The sequence below is a fragment of the Hordeum vulgare genome, chromosome 2H (genome assembly GCF_904849725.1).
Source record: "Hordeum vulgare subsp. vulgare chromosome 2H, MorexV3_pseudomolecules_assembly, whole genome shotgun sequence".
NCBI classification, from domain to species: domain Eukaryota; kingdom Viridiplantae; phylum Streptophyta; class Magnoliopsida; order Poales; family Poaceae; genus Hordeum; species Hordeum vulgare.
In genome coordinates this window covers 524,982,758-524,996,720 of record NC_058519.1, presented here as the reverse complement: position 1 = coordinate 524,996,720, position 13,963 = coordinate 524,982,758, and the positions used below count along the sequence as shown (strand labels likewise).

The 13,963-nt window shown below is 44.7% G+C and overlaps 2 protein-coding genes across 3 annotated transcripts; both read left to right on the top strand.

Annotated features, from left to right (window-relative positions):
- The first annotated feature begins 2,687 nt into the window (after nt 1-2,687).
- On the top strand, nt 2,688-7,760 carry LOC123428596. Its single transcript, XM_045112818.1, has 5 exons — nt 2,688-3,194; nt 3,339-3,380; nt 3,497-6,959; nt 7,126-7,230; nt 7,302-7,760. The coding sequence occupies exons 1-3, from the start codon at nt 2,688-2,690 to the stop codon at nt 3,536-3,538; spliced, it is 591 nt and encodes a 196-aa protein (XP_044968753.1). The 3' UTR covers nt 3,539-6,959; nt 7,126-7,230; nt 7,302-7,760.
- Nucleotides 7,761-12,052: 4,292 nt separating this feature from the next.
- Nucleotides 12,053-13,558, top strand: LOC123430419 (2-oxoglutarate-dependent dioxygenase DAO-like). Of its 2 annotated transcripts, none has more exons than XM_045114290.1 (3): nt 12,053-12,640; nt 12,729-12,963; nt 13,149-13,558. In XM_045114290.1, exons 1-3 carry the CDS (start codon nt 12,306-12,308, stop codon nt 13,389-13,391), a joined length of 813 nt encoding a protein of 270 aa, XP_044970225.1. In that variant the 5' UTR covers nt 12,053-12,305; the 3' UTR covers nt 13,392-13,558. The 2 variants fall into 2 exon arrangements, with proteins under 2 accessions (XP_044970225.1, XP_044970224.1); XM_045114289.1 differs by having other exon boundaries at nt 12,056-12,640; nt 12,729-13,047.
- Nucleotides 13,559-13,963: the final 405 nt, after the last annotated feature.

Below are 13,963 nucleotides of genomic sequence, written 5' to 3'. Positions count from 1 at the left end.
AACAGTCACTTGCCAGTCATCTTTGAGCAAAGGGGGTTACTCGTAACGATGAAACCAGTCTCTCGTAAGCGTACGAGTAATGTCGGTCCAAGCCGCTTCAATCCAACAATACCGCGGAATCAAGAAAAGACTAAGGAGGGCAGCAAAACGCACATCACCGCCCACAAAAACTTTTGTGTTCTACTCGAGAAGACATCTACGCATGAACCTAGCTCATGATGCCACTGTTGGGGAACGTCGCAAGGGAAACAAAAATTTTCCTACGCGCACGAAGACCTATCATGGTGATGTCCATCTACGAGAGGGGATGAGTGATCTACGTACCCTTGTAGATCGTACAGCAGAAGCGTTAGTGAACGCGGTTGATGTAGTGGAACGTCCTCACGTCCCTCGATCCGCCCCGCGAACAATCCCGCGATCAGTCCCACGATCTAGTACCGAACGGACGGCACCTCCGCGTTCAGCACACGTACAACTCGACGATGATCTCGGCCTTCTTGATCCAGCAAGAGAGACGGAGAGGTAGAAGAGTTCTCCGGCAGCGTGACGGCGCTCCGGAGGTTGGTGATGATCTTGTCTCAGCAGGGCTCCGCCCGAGCTCCGCAGAAACGCGATCTAGAGGAAAAACTATGGAGGTATGTGGTCGGGCAGCCGTGAGAAAGTCGTCTCAAATCAGCCCTAAAACCTCCGTATATATAGGTGGGAGGGAGGGGAGGAGGCAGCCTCAAAACCTAAAGGTTTGGCCGAAATTGGAGGTGGAGGAGTCCTACTCCAATCCTACTTGGAGTAGGATTCCACCTTCCCACTTGGAAACTCTTTCCACCTTGTGTTTTTTCCTTCTCAAACCTTATGGGCCTTAGTGGGAACTTATTCCAGCCCACTAGGGGCTGGTTTATCTCTTCCCATAGCCCATGAGACCCCTTGGGGCGTGACACCCCTCCCGATGGTCCCCGGCACCCCTCCCGGCACTCCCGGTACACTACCGATGAGCCCGAAACTTTTCCGGTAATGCACGAAAACCTTCCGGTAACCAAATGAGGTCATCCTATATATCAATCTTCGTTTCCGGACCATTCCGGAAACCCTCGTGACGTCCGTGATCTCATCCGGGACTCCGAACAACATTCGGTAACCAACCATATAACTCAAATATGCATAAAACAACGTCGAACCTTAAGTGTGCAGACCCTGCGGGTTCGAGAACTATGTAGACATGACCCGAGAGACTCCTCGGTCAATATCCAATAGCGGGACCTGGATGCCCATATTGGATCCTACATATTCTACGAAGATCTTATCGTTTGAACCTCAGTGCCAAGGATTCATATAATCCCGTATGTCATTCCCTTTGTCCTTCGGTATGTTACTTGCCCGAGATTCGATCGTCAGTATCCGTATACCTATTTCAATCTCGTTTACTGGCAAGTCTCTTTACTCGTTCCGTAATACAAGATCCCGCAACTTACACTAAGTTACATTGCTTGCAAGGCTTGTGTGTGATGTTGTATTACCGAGTGGGCCCCGAGATACCTCTCCGTTCACACGGAGTGACAAATCCCAGTCTTGATCCATACTAACTCAACGAACACCTTCGGAGATACCTGTAGAGCATCTTTATAGTCACCCAGTTACGTTGCGACGTTTGATACACACAAAGCATTCCTCCGGTGTCAGTGAGTTATATGATCTCATGGTCATAGGAATAAATACTTGACACGCAGAAAACAGTAGCAACAAAATGACACGATCAACATGCTACGTCTATTAGTTTGGGTCTAGTCCATCACATGATTCTCCTAATGATGTGATCCCATTATCAAGTGACAACACTTGCCTATGGCCAGGAAACCTTGACCATCTTTGATCAACGAGCTAGTCAACTAGAGGCTTACTAGGGACAGTGTTTTGTCTATGTATCCACACAAGTATTGTGTTTCCAATCAATACAATTATAGCACGGATAATAAACGATTATCATGAACTAAGAAATATAATAATAACTAATTTATTATTGCCTCTAGGGCATATTTCCAACAAGAATTGTAGCAAAAAGGTTTTATTTTATCTACCACCGGTGGTAGTTACCACCACTTGTGTTTTGTATGTTGTATGTAGTATTTGTCAAATCGGAGAGTATGTACGCGTAGTATGTAGTATATAATAATATTTAAGTAGTATACATACTATTTTTTAGGTAGTATGTGTCATATTTTGTGTATGTTCTTTTTTACATAAAAAATATGTATATTTCACAAATATAATAAAAACTATGGGCTAACTTGTAATTTTTTCATGTAATTCACTTTGAAAAATCTTATATATAATATATAAACATAATAAAAATGATAAATTAATATATATATAGTACCGCATAATAGTATATGAAACATGTGGAGTAACTACCCCTGGATGGTAGGATGTATTTTTCCTATATATATATATATAATAAATTTATCTCTACTAATAAAGGGACAGTTGGTAGCCGGATCTCATCGGTTAATTTTCGTCACAGGTTAATTTTCATCACTGGTTAATTTTCGTCCACCTCTACCAGGTTATTTTTCGTCTCTCTTCCCACCAACAATTGGTTTTTTTTCGTCTCTCCTTCCACCAACGGATGGTTTTTTTCGTCTCTCCTTTCCCACCGGTTCATTTTCGTCTCCTGATTTTTGACCTCCCACCGGTTTATGTTTCAATCTTCTACCGCAAAACAAAACTCTTTGCACAAAACAAGCGCCAGTCCTCACCCACACAGGATTAGGGTTCCTGTGCCGCCGCCGCGCTCCTCGACCTCCTACTGTCTTCCCCTCTCTTCCCTCCAAGATTGCCGTCAGCAAAGAGGCATACGACGCTACCATGGCCATTCTCGATCACCTGTACGGGGCTGCGACGACCCTTCTCAATCATCTCCAGGAACCGCCACGCTCGACGATCTCCTGCAGGTGGTCCTGCACCGGCTCCCGCCCGCGGACGTCGCGCGGGCGACCTGCTTCTACCGCCTCTGGCGCGCCGTCGCCTCCGACCGCGCCGTGCTGGAGGCCGCCTTCCACGCGCCCTGGGGCATGCGCCGCGTCCTCGGCGACCCGACCACCAGGGCCTTCTGGCGCGCCGCATCCCTCGCCCGCTTCGCGCTCTCGCACACCGTCCGGCGCGGGGACACCGTCCCCGGCGTCGCGCTCAAGTACTCCGTCCAGGTATCATCTCTCCCTCTCTCTCTCTCTCTCTGTCCATCCTCCCCGTCTCAAGCTCATTCGTCAGGTATTGTTGTTAGCTGAATCCTACTTTGTGTTTGCTCTGCTACTTGAGGCAACACCAACCCGTTATACTCAAACTTGCAGTCCTACTCGCCGGCCACCACTCCGGATCACCAAGACACAAAGGTCGAAATATGCAACTAATGGCTTGATGGATGGGGAGGAGGACCATGATGACCTGGCCTTCACATAATTATTAGCATACCATGAATCATTGCTTGTTAATGTCAGTAAAAATGCAGGATGATGTCGTTTCCGATGTCTTGCCAGGCTGCTGTATCTGAACATTTGGATCCCCTATTTGGGTAAAATCGTTTCCACTTTACAAGTTTCTTTCTACTTCATTTGGTTAGTTATCATGGTGGTTAATTTCTTCTTGTTTGTTTTTGTGAGCGGTGCAACTTCCTTGTGCATGACAAAATAATTCTGTCCAAATAATTCGTTCTTTGAGCAAAGCAACTTCGTTGGGGATGCCAAAAGAAGTTTCAGTTTTCTTACTAATTCACCGCGATTGGTAAGGATAGAACAATGAGAGTTTTCCTTATCTTGATTTTGTACTGAACATAATCATTTATGGAAGGCCTTCAAATAGTTCTATATAGTATATCAACGAGGAACATTATGAAGCTCTTGGGGCGTTCTCTCTTAGTATTACAATCTAAATCCTTGTTGTGTTTGTAAGAAATTGTGTTAAACATGGTTATTAGCTTATTGGATCTTGAACAAACTGCATTACATGTGCAGTAATTTTAGTGTCTAGACATGCATACTCTGTTATGTTAGATTTAGGAGAAAGAGTTATTTTATTCATTCATCCGTATTTTTTGGCTATAATGCAAATCTATTTTTTATCTATTGATCTTCTTTGCTTCAGTTGTGCTCTTGTTACTTTGTTTGTAAGTTAGCATGACAGAATTTTTCATGCTAAAATGATTCATGGTTGCAGGCTGCCGTGACACTAAACTGGCCCCCCCCCTAGAAACTGACAAAAATTTACTTTTGCAGCTATGTAGTCTTCTCAAATCCATGGTTTAATCGCCTGAATTTCTTGAGAAGCTTGACCCATTCACAAGCATGTAGCATCATGCGACACACATGAATATATCGGTCACACGTTCATGCAACCAGCTGATGCCAGACACATATGAATCCGCCGCCCGTGCGTTGATGGGGACGCCTCGCGTCTGGATAGAGGCGACACACCTAGACGCCATCCTGCCTCACGCACACACGAGCCAGATCGGTCCATCCTTCATTCAGGTCCATCTTTACAGTAGTTTTCGTACTTCACACTTTGGAAGCAAAATCATGTAAGTTATCTATTAGAGATGGTGTACAAATAAAAATACATGTTTAGAAATCAGATTCACCACAAAACAAACAAATACAACAAATCCATCGTGAATGAAGGATTCTCTCAAAATAATTTTGTCGGCCTTTTTACTTGTTCCAACTTCCGAGCACCTATTGATGTGAAACCACGGCAACATGATAGGTGATACTAAGTTATGTTGCGAGAAATGAAATAGTTTGTGTCAACAAGAAGAGAAACTTCATGCAGATCCACGAGCTGGCCGGGGCAGCTTGGTTTCCTCCTACGTGTGCGGGGTCTGCACTGTAATGTATGTGTGTTACAATGACAACGACGAGAATGAGAAGGTTAACTTGGTTTTTATTAGTTGTAGACATAGTTTCAAATAGCCGGCTATAGCCCCGCTATAGCCTTGCGATAGCCTTTTCAGCAGGGTGCCGCTAAATGGTATCATGTACAAATATGCCGCTATAGCTGATTTTCAGGCCTGCCGCTATTTGCCATAGCCCACTATTTAAAACATTTGCAGTGTCATTGCCCTTGTTTCCTCTTATGTTTCTATGATTAGAGTTTTGGACTGACGATTTGCAGAGTAGTGGTGAGGAATTGTTGTTATGATTTATGAGGTCCAGTGCCGGTGACCAGATAACTCTAGCAAGTGTTCAAAATTCATGTACAAACAGAACGACGGGTACCCCCCCCCCCCGCGTGCGCCCAAACTCACTTTGTAATGTTGATATGAAGGCATTGTTGTACTCTTTATCTTCCAATTTTGTGGCTTGAGAAGTATGTGCAGTTTTACTTTCCTCTCTTTTAATTTCAGTTTAACCACTCATAGGTTTGAATAAGAAATGCATAGGGCACATGGAAATGTTATGATATATTTCAGAGATTGTGTTTTGGGCCACAAGTTGACAAACATCTAGCACTTTGTGAACAATGTCCATAGAACGATGGGGTTGCGATGGCCTGGAGATGAAGGTACGGTGGTGTCCTGACCATGAGAGCATAACAATGGTGGCCTGAATATTATGCTTAGTGAAGTCATTTTTTCACCATTCACCAATCTGAAATTAGTTATTCAGACAAAGTAAGTTTCTGGCAAAGCATACTTCATAGTTATATTCGACTAAAATTTTCTTCAGTTTTTTGTTCTATCTAATTGACACTTTTTTTGTATGTACAGAGTTTATGGTAGAGAGACCTTTGTTTGTACTGACTATTGAATTTTGTCCTTTATATTTCCAAACTCTTTTGTTATGTTCTTTACTCTCGAGTCCATACTTTCAAGATTTTTTGTTCTTCCAGGATTTCAGAGAGTATGGACCACCGTATGGCTAAAGGAGATGTAATTCTTGACTGTCGTTGTCCTTGCTGTGTTGCTGCCATTTTCCTGGCGGTAATCTGTGCAGTGCGGAGACTTGAGTGTGACCACTGTAGAGCATGCCTTGTGATCAATTGTTCACTTGTTGAGATATTTTTCTCCACGCCCGTTTTGTCGCTCTAATTTCTGATTTTAGCTACGTAGGAGTTTTGATGAATTTAATCTTCTCCGCCGTGCGTTCTGAGGGCAGAATTACATGGTAGTTTCCAACGCTGGTTGGCAAGAAAAAAGTTATGTGGTGATTTTGAGATATTTTTCTCCTACCCGTTTTGTCGCTCAAATTTCTGATTTTATCTATGTATGAGTTTTTATGAATTTACTCTTCTCCGCCGTGCATTCTGAGGGCAGAATTACATGGTAGTTCTCCAACGCTGCTTGGCAAGAAAATAATTATCTCGTGATTGCTCTTCTCAACTGACATGTTATGATATTTTTGTGCACCATGTTTTGTCGATTCACCTAATGCAGGCAGTAGTCAATTATTAGGTAATATGTTTCCTGAAGGAGGAGAACGTAAATTTAACGTGTGTACTATTTTTATTCATTGCTCAAAAGGTTTAGCTATAAACTACAATTTGTTCAAGGCGGGGTACCATAAATTGGATGGTATTGCATTTAATTTAATTCAGTTTAAAGAACAATGTTTAGTGTCAAACTTCTATTATTTTTTCCTGTGCTTTGTACAAGATTACTAATTAAAGAACAAACTCCGTGCAGAATTATAAGATGTTCTAACGTTTTTTTGATTCAGATGTATATAGATGCATTTTAGTGTGCTTGTTCACTCATTTCTATATGTATGTAGTCTATATTGAAATATCTAAAATACCTTACAATTGTGACGGAGGGTACTATACTCGCATATGCACCAGATAGAGTCACCTCCGCCAAGTCCGATGTGCCTGCCAAGAAGATGGGGTTCCAACATGGCCGACATGTTGCGAGCAAAAACCTGGGCATGCACGACTATCCTCCTTCAGGGTGCCTTGATTTTTGGCCAGTTTAGTAAGTATGTTCAGTCTACTCCTCCAATCTTTTGCTTGGACTTCCTTTTTTGATCAGTTTGATCGCCTCATCTAATCTTTGTAATATTTTTAATGTTAGTTTTACCGACATATTAATTAGAGAAGAAATATTTCTATCATTTAATGCTTCAAATTCCAATCTGGCTGCAGAGAAATTCAAGCTTTCAAGGTGGTCGTCGAGCATGTAAAAAGGTAACAAAGAAAAATGCTGAGAAGTGATACATCATTGTCAGTGTTAAGTTCATACAATGCAAAGTAAGATGACCCCTATTCATGATATCAAGAGGACATGCCTTCTATACAACTAATTAATGTTTGGGCTGAAGGTACAAAACACAGGACATGCACTCAAATAGAATTGGTATCAAGATATTCAGAAGACATGGATCCATCACTCGCTACTTGTTCATTCACTTGCTCATGAACTCGCTGGTCCGCCTGAAGCGACTAGAAGACATGGATCCATCAAGGAAGATTAGAGGAAGACCATCGAAAGGAGGATGCATAAGGTAGTGGTAGCAGCACGTAGCCTTCTAATCCAGCATCGTTCATAACAAGATTTTTTTGTTGCGAGAGCATAAAAAGCTGATGTTGGAAGTTCCAGCGAGTGACTTTGCTAGCAAGAATCGAGCAAGAGTGAACTAGCTTGTAGCAACACACATAAGCAATGATAACTCGTGTGTATTGTTCCTCCATTGGTTATTTTACAATTGTAAACTCGGGATAATCTGTTCTTGCCTCTTCTCCATAGAGATTTTCTGCAAGTAAATTGATTTGACTGGTAATATTTATGTTTCCGTTGCAACTCACGTGCAATTAACTACCTTTTCTTTACAACAAATTAATTTTCTGTTTCCTTGCTCAAGAGACACGAGATCCGCATTCATGGTTTGGGGGGGGGGGGGGGGGGGGAGGGGGGCATGAGCGGCGCGCACATCCTCCCCTTATGGTGGTGGTTGATCATCACAAACACGGGGGAGGGGATCAAGGAGGAAAGCGGGGCGGTTGGCAGGGTGAAGAACATAGGGCGCCATGCTGAAGGCGTCATCCGGTTTTAAAGGCTGAAGAACATAGGGTGCCATGTCGAATGTGAGGTGGGTTTCATCCGGTTTTAAATGGTGAAGAACATAAGGGTACCGCGGTGAAGGTGATGTGGGTGTCATCTGGTTTCAAAGGACAGCGCTCCAACTAGAAATGTCCCGCTACGGCAAAAATCTATCGGGAATGCGAGAGTGTAGGAGGAAATGGGAAGGATGTGTCGTTGGGTGAGGTTTTTGTGTTCAGCCTACGTGCTTAAGATATAGCATGGTGAATAGTTTGGACAACCACATTTCTAACATATGGTATGGATTTAGGGAGCGTGAACTGCGAGACAGATAAATTTTAAGGAGCCTGTTGGGTGCCCATGATGTCCATAAACGCCAGGATGTACGAGAAAGAAATAAGCTTTGACAACCTTAATCATTTAATCGATTCATTTATTTGTATTGTGGCCCGTAGCAACGTACAAGCATTCTACTATAATTTACTGAGGGATAAACAAAAACAAAAACGATGTTCAAAAAAGTCGGTTTTTTTGTAGCATTTTGGAGCATCGGTTTTTTTTGCTGCATTTTCGACGAAAGTCATATGGTGATGAAAATTTGCAAGCGTGTGGAAAAAACATCAATGTTTCTCACAAAAAAATTCAGATTTTTTAAATATTTTACTATTTTTCAATTTTAATGTTCAAACGTGCTCACATGAGCACGTGATCAAAAGAGCACTATCGCGTGAATGTGGCTATTAGATTTTTTATCATCCTTCTCAAAATAGTATTGTGGAAATGCTCTAGGCAAGCTTTGTTGCACTACTAAATCATTAGGCATACAGTTAAATATCACTACAGTTCTCATCGAACAAAATGATAAACCATTTTTAAATAAAATTATAATGTGAAACTCTTGGCATGTACTAAAAGTATCTTAAGTGAAACAATAGTGGAAGTGGAGACGGGAGAGGATGACGGCAACATCACCACATGTTTAGCAACAACAATCAAGTACATCACAATTGTCGGCATCATGCGGCTCTCCCAAGACAACACAATTCAGGTTTGATGGTTGGTGATATATACCAAGCAGTGGTTTATGCTTTTAATACTTGTTATCAATTCACTTCCCCTTGTTTAATAATTTCTGGATTAGTCACTGAATCTTGTTTATTTTGTTCTTTGGTTCTGTGATTAGACGAGGGCGAGTGCCACGGTCATCTCTGTTGGGGTTATGCATGACCACATTGATGATTCGGTCATTGAATACAATTACATCTTCCACATGTTCGATGCTGGAGTGGCTGATCTCATGGAGGGATTACGTGTTCCTCTTCTCATGGATTTTGATCATTGTTTTAGGGTGATTCGGATAACGAGTTTGGTAATTAGTACATTCATATTCTTTGGCATCCTCAAGCTGTTGGCGGGATGTACTGCAATTAATGTGATCTAAATTGTGATGTTGTGCATCATGCCACTCTATATATAAGGCAAATGATCATGGAACTACACCTTCAAGAACAAGCTTGCCAAGGTCTTGTAATTCCAACCTAGGTAAACAAGTGAACTCATTTTTTCCCTTTTTTGGTGATGCGGTATAGCTCATTCATTAATTACTACTCAGCTCTGGGTATAGCTCATTCATTAATTACTACTCAGCTCTGTCTTTTTTTCTCTTTGGTGATTAGGTTATATGCTACTTTGTGTTAAAGAATCTATTCATGCCAAATTTAATAAATCTTGTCATGTTTTCATAGATTGCCTATTTGATACTGTGTAGGAGTATGATTGCAGTTGCAGGCAACAGAGTCCAACATCCGGCGTAGTTCCAGTTTATGATTGTGATTCTACATCTGTTTTAAGTCTGCAATTGTGCTATTTTTCTCACTGTTGCTGTGTGTTATTTTTTAAATATGCAAACACACACACACACACACGCGCATACACACACAGACACAAGTAATCTAGAATGATCACAACCAAATACTTACTCAAAGGTTGAAGATCTGAATTTGTACTTTGTTGTTTCACTTCACTTTACACAATGGTCTAGGCGCTGTTTGGGGCCCAAACTAATTTGCTTGCGTTCTTTTTGAAGTGAACTTCCGCAGTTTTCCTCCACACTATTAGGTGCTTGTTTCTAATTAACAACAAAATTAAGGGGGTGAAGAATAGCCATTGGATTGGAAAGAATGGAATATTTGAACAACTACAATACCTATACAATAAGAACCAAACTGCAAAGGAGTTGAACCCTATGTTGTTTCATGTCTCCCTTCTGCTCCTCCAAGGAGCCGTCATCATCGGGCAGGGAAAAAACCATTGAGCACCCTTGCTCTCTGGTCCATCACCCTTTTTGCCTCCCAGTCAACCCCTCTTCTCCATACCCCGTTGCTCGATGTGCTTCGACTCATGATGTACCAAAGCGCAGTAGTATAGAAATCAAAGGTGCGCATGGGGTCCTTTCTATCTTTTTCTTCCCTTAATTGTTAACCATCTCTAATTTTATGCCAGCTCTACTTATTCCAGTTTCATAGTTGGAGGTATCAAATCATTGCTTTCTATGTATAGATAATACATCAATTTATATCTACACTTTTGCTTCGGTACACCCCCCGACAAAACGTAGAAGGGAAAGCGTATACCCACATCCTCGTATTGTATACTACGGGCCTTCGTACGTATATACAGTATGGGGCCCCGTATTGTATACATACGGTGGCCTGTAGTGTACAATACGAGGTGGGTATACGTTTCCTCTTCTACTTTTTGTTAGGGGCACCGAAGCACACCTCTTATATCTATCACCCTAAACAAAATGTGCATTGCTGATACAAATAATCTTTATTTTGTTTACAACATGTAATGAAAACTACTCTACAATTAACATGATTGAAGTATAGGACGCACTCAGGGATGTGCGGCCCCTCATTGCTACTCGACCATTGTTGCCTGTCCAACTGCTACTCGACCATTGTTGCCTGTCCAAGGGCGCCACGAATTTCTTGGATCCAAGGTTGTTGCGGGGTGGAATCGCAGGCAAGCCGGTGATTCCTTCTAGAACATCGTACAAAAGCAGCCAAGGTGGGTGCAAGCTGAGTGACTGGAGCTCCATCAAGCCAAGGGCCGGTCCAGAATTTGCAGCTCTTGCTGTCGCTCAAGGTCCATGAAGTGGATGCACAAAAGATTTTTCTGACCACGGTCTCGCATGGTAGACGCAGATGGCTCCATGGTCATTGCAGGAACAATGCAGACGACAACAAGAGGTAGGGGTTGATGCGGGGATGGATGTCGGTGGTTTCTTGATGTCATGGTGAGGAAAGCATTGGCAACCTGTCTTTATCAATGGAGGTGGAAGAGCACGAAGTCGAGATTGGATGGTAGTCTTGTTGGTCTCGGCTGCCTCCCCATTATAGCGATGTATTTTTTCCGCGTGCAAGCGGAGAAGTTTGACTTTTTTTTTGAGGATGTTTGAAATTTAACTGGATTGCTGGTTGATTATAAAAGGATGAGCGGATTTTCTACAAAAGTGCATGGCACACTAAGGGCATCTGCAATGCTCTAGCGTTTGTGTAGGCGCTAAAGTTGTTTTTCTCCAATAAATTACCCTAGCTACATGTTTTGATTCCACGCTAACGAATATTTTGGTTGGTTTCTAATGGGAATTGCTCGTAACGGCTGGAAATCGATCCATAAATTCCTTCATTGTAGATGCCGTAAGTAATTAGAGATATTATGTTATTCAATATTGTTGGTTTATGTAGATTATCACATTCAATAAAAATTTCTAATACTTGATTGTTGTGTTTCTAATTAGAGCGTCATGGATTCATCCAAGATGAGGAGATGGTAAATGGAAGAGACTAATTATAAATTTTACAGAGCCCGTGGCATTCTACTAGTATGTATAGTTGCACTCTTGTCCGATCGTGGACGAGTGGGCTAGGTCCATCAGCTTCACTCTCGATTTGTTCTTTTAACAAAATTGAGACAATCGTGCAGTAGACAGTGCAGTAACAAGACATAAGTGGCTGTGTTTGACGTGCACGGCTATGTGTCGGCTGACTGTCTCACCAACCTCAGTACACGGAAACTTGTTCGTTGCTCCGTGCCGCCAGTTTAGGTGCGGTTGTCCCGACAACCGGCGGCGGAACTCGCCGCCCTGCCCCCTGCGTCCCTCTCACGACCGGCCTCTAAATACTACTCCTACATCTCCACGGAGTTTCAGTTGATCCCACACGCAAGCCAACGAGATCGGCGCGTCGCGTGACTCCGCCCAACTAGTAAAGCAGCGCAGATGGTGGGGATCCCGGCGATCGACCTGCGGCTCGCCGGCGAGCGGCCGGAGGAGTCGGCGCGGCTGCAGGACGCGTGCGAGCGCCTGGGCTGCTTCCGCGTGTCCGGCCACGGCGTGCCCGCGGCGCTCCAGGCGGAGATGAAGGCCGCCGTGCGCGCGCTCTTCGACCTCCCCGACGAAGCCAAGCGCCGCAACGCCGACATCATCGCCGGCAGCGGCTACGTGGCGCCCAGCCCCGCCAACCCGCTCTATGAGGCCTTCGGCCTCCTGGACGCCGCCGCCCCCGCCGACGTCGACGCCTTCTGCGCGCGCCTCGACGCGCCGCCCCGCGTCAGGTCGGACCAAATCGATCGCACCTTTCTTGGCACCAAATCAGTTTCGGATCCTCCGATTTTGATCTCAGCACACGCTAATCTGCCGCAGGGAGACCGTCAAGAGTTACGCCGAGGCGATGCACGAGCTGATCGTGGACGTCGCCGGCAAGGTGGCCGCGAGCCTTGGGCTGGAGGGCCACCCGTTCCAGGACTGGCCGTGCCAGTTCCGAATGAACAGGTACAACTACACGCAGGACACCGTGGGCTCCTCGGGCGTGCAGATCCACACGGACTCCGGCTTCCTCACCGTGCTCCAGGAGGACGACTGCGTCGGCGGCCTCGAGGTACTGGACCCCGCCACCGGCGAGTTCGTCCGCGTCGACCCCGTCCCCGGCTCGTTCCTTGTCAACGTCGGCGACGTCGGCACGGTACCATCATTCGTTTCAGCTGGAAATTCTTGGCGTGTCCCTTTCCGTCCGGTGCGCTGAGCGCCTGAGCCTCTGAGTGAGCACCCTGTCTTGTGTTTCAGGCGTGGAGCAACGGGAGGCTGCACACCGTGAAGCACCGGGTGCAGTGCGTGGCGGCCGTGCCGCGCATCTCGATCGCCATGTTCCTGCTCGCGCCCAAGGACGACAGGGTGTGCGCGCCGGAGGCGTTCGTCGACGAGCAGCACCCGCGCCGGTTCAAGCCGTTCAACTACGATGACTACAGGAAGCTCCGGCTGTCCACAGGCGAGCGTGCCGGCGAGGCGCTCGCTCGAATGGCGGCGTGACGTAGCTATGTGGCGGGGCCTGTTTAGGCTCGAGAGAGTAACTGTGAGCTGTTCGTTAGAGAGTTAAGCTTCAGTCGATTGTTGACGGTTGAACCAAGTGAGGCTGTGAATTATCGTTGTTTTCATCAATCAATCAATAATATCCTGTACGAATTGCAAAAGTGAAACTGCAAAGTGCAAACTATGGTCTCCCCTTCCGCAATAAAATTTTGAGAATTTTACCTCCAAGCAAGCTGCCGAATGCATTGAGGGCGCGCTGGAAGAAGCCGCAAAGCTGCGAGGAAAGTGGGAAATTCGACGGCGTCTCAACGGTGGCGGATGGGGCCAAATCACGACGGTTCACGCGACAGAGTGGCACCCAACGATGACCCTGTTTGGATACTCTAACACACCTAGAGGTTATCTAATTCGTGACTAATCCTAAACTGACTTTAGCCAAAGATGATATTCAAATGACAGGGTTAAATTAACAATAAATATACTTTCTTGCTTTTTTCCAATCGGATTTGGTGTGGCCGGCTCTTGTGTGGCCTCCCTTTCCTCCTCTGCGACCGACTGCCACCGACGAGGAG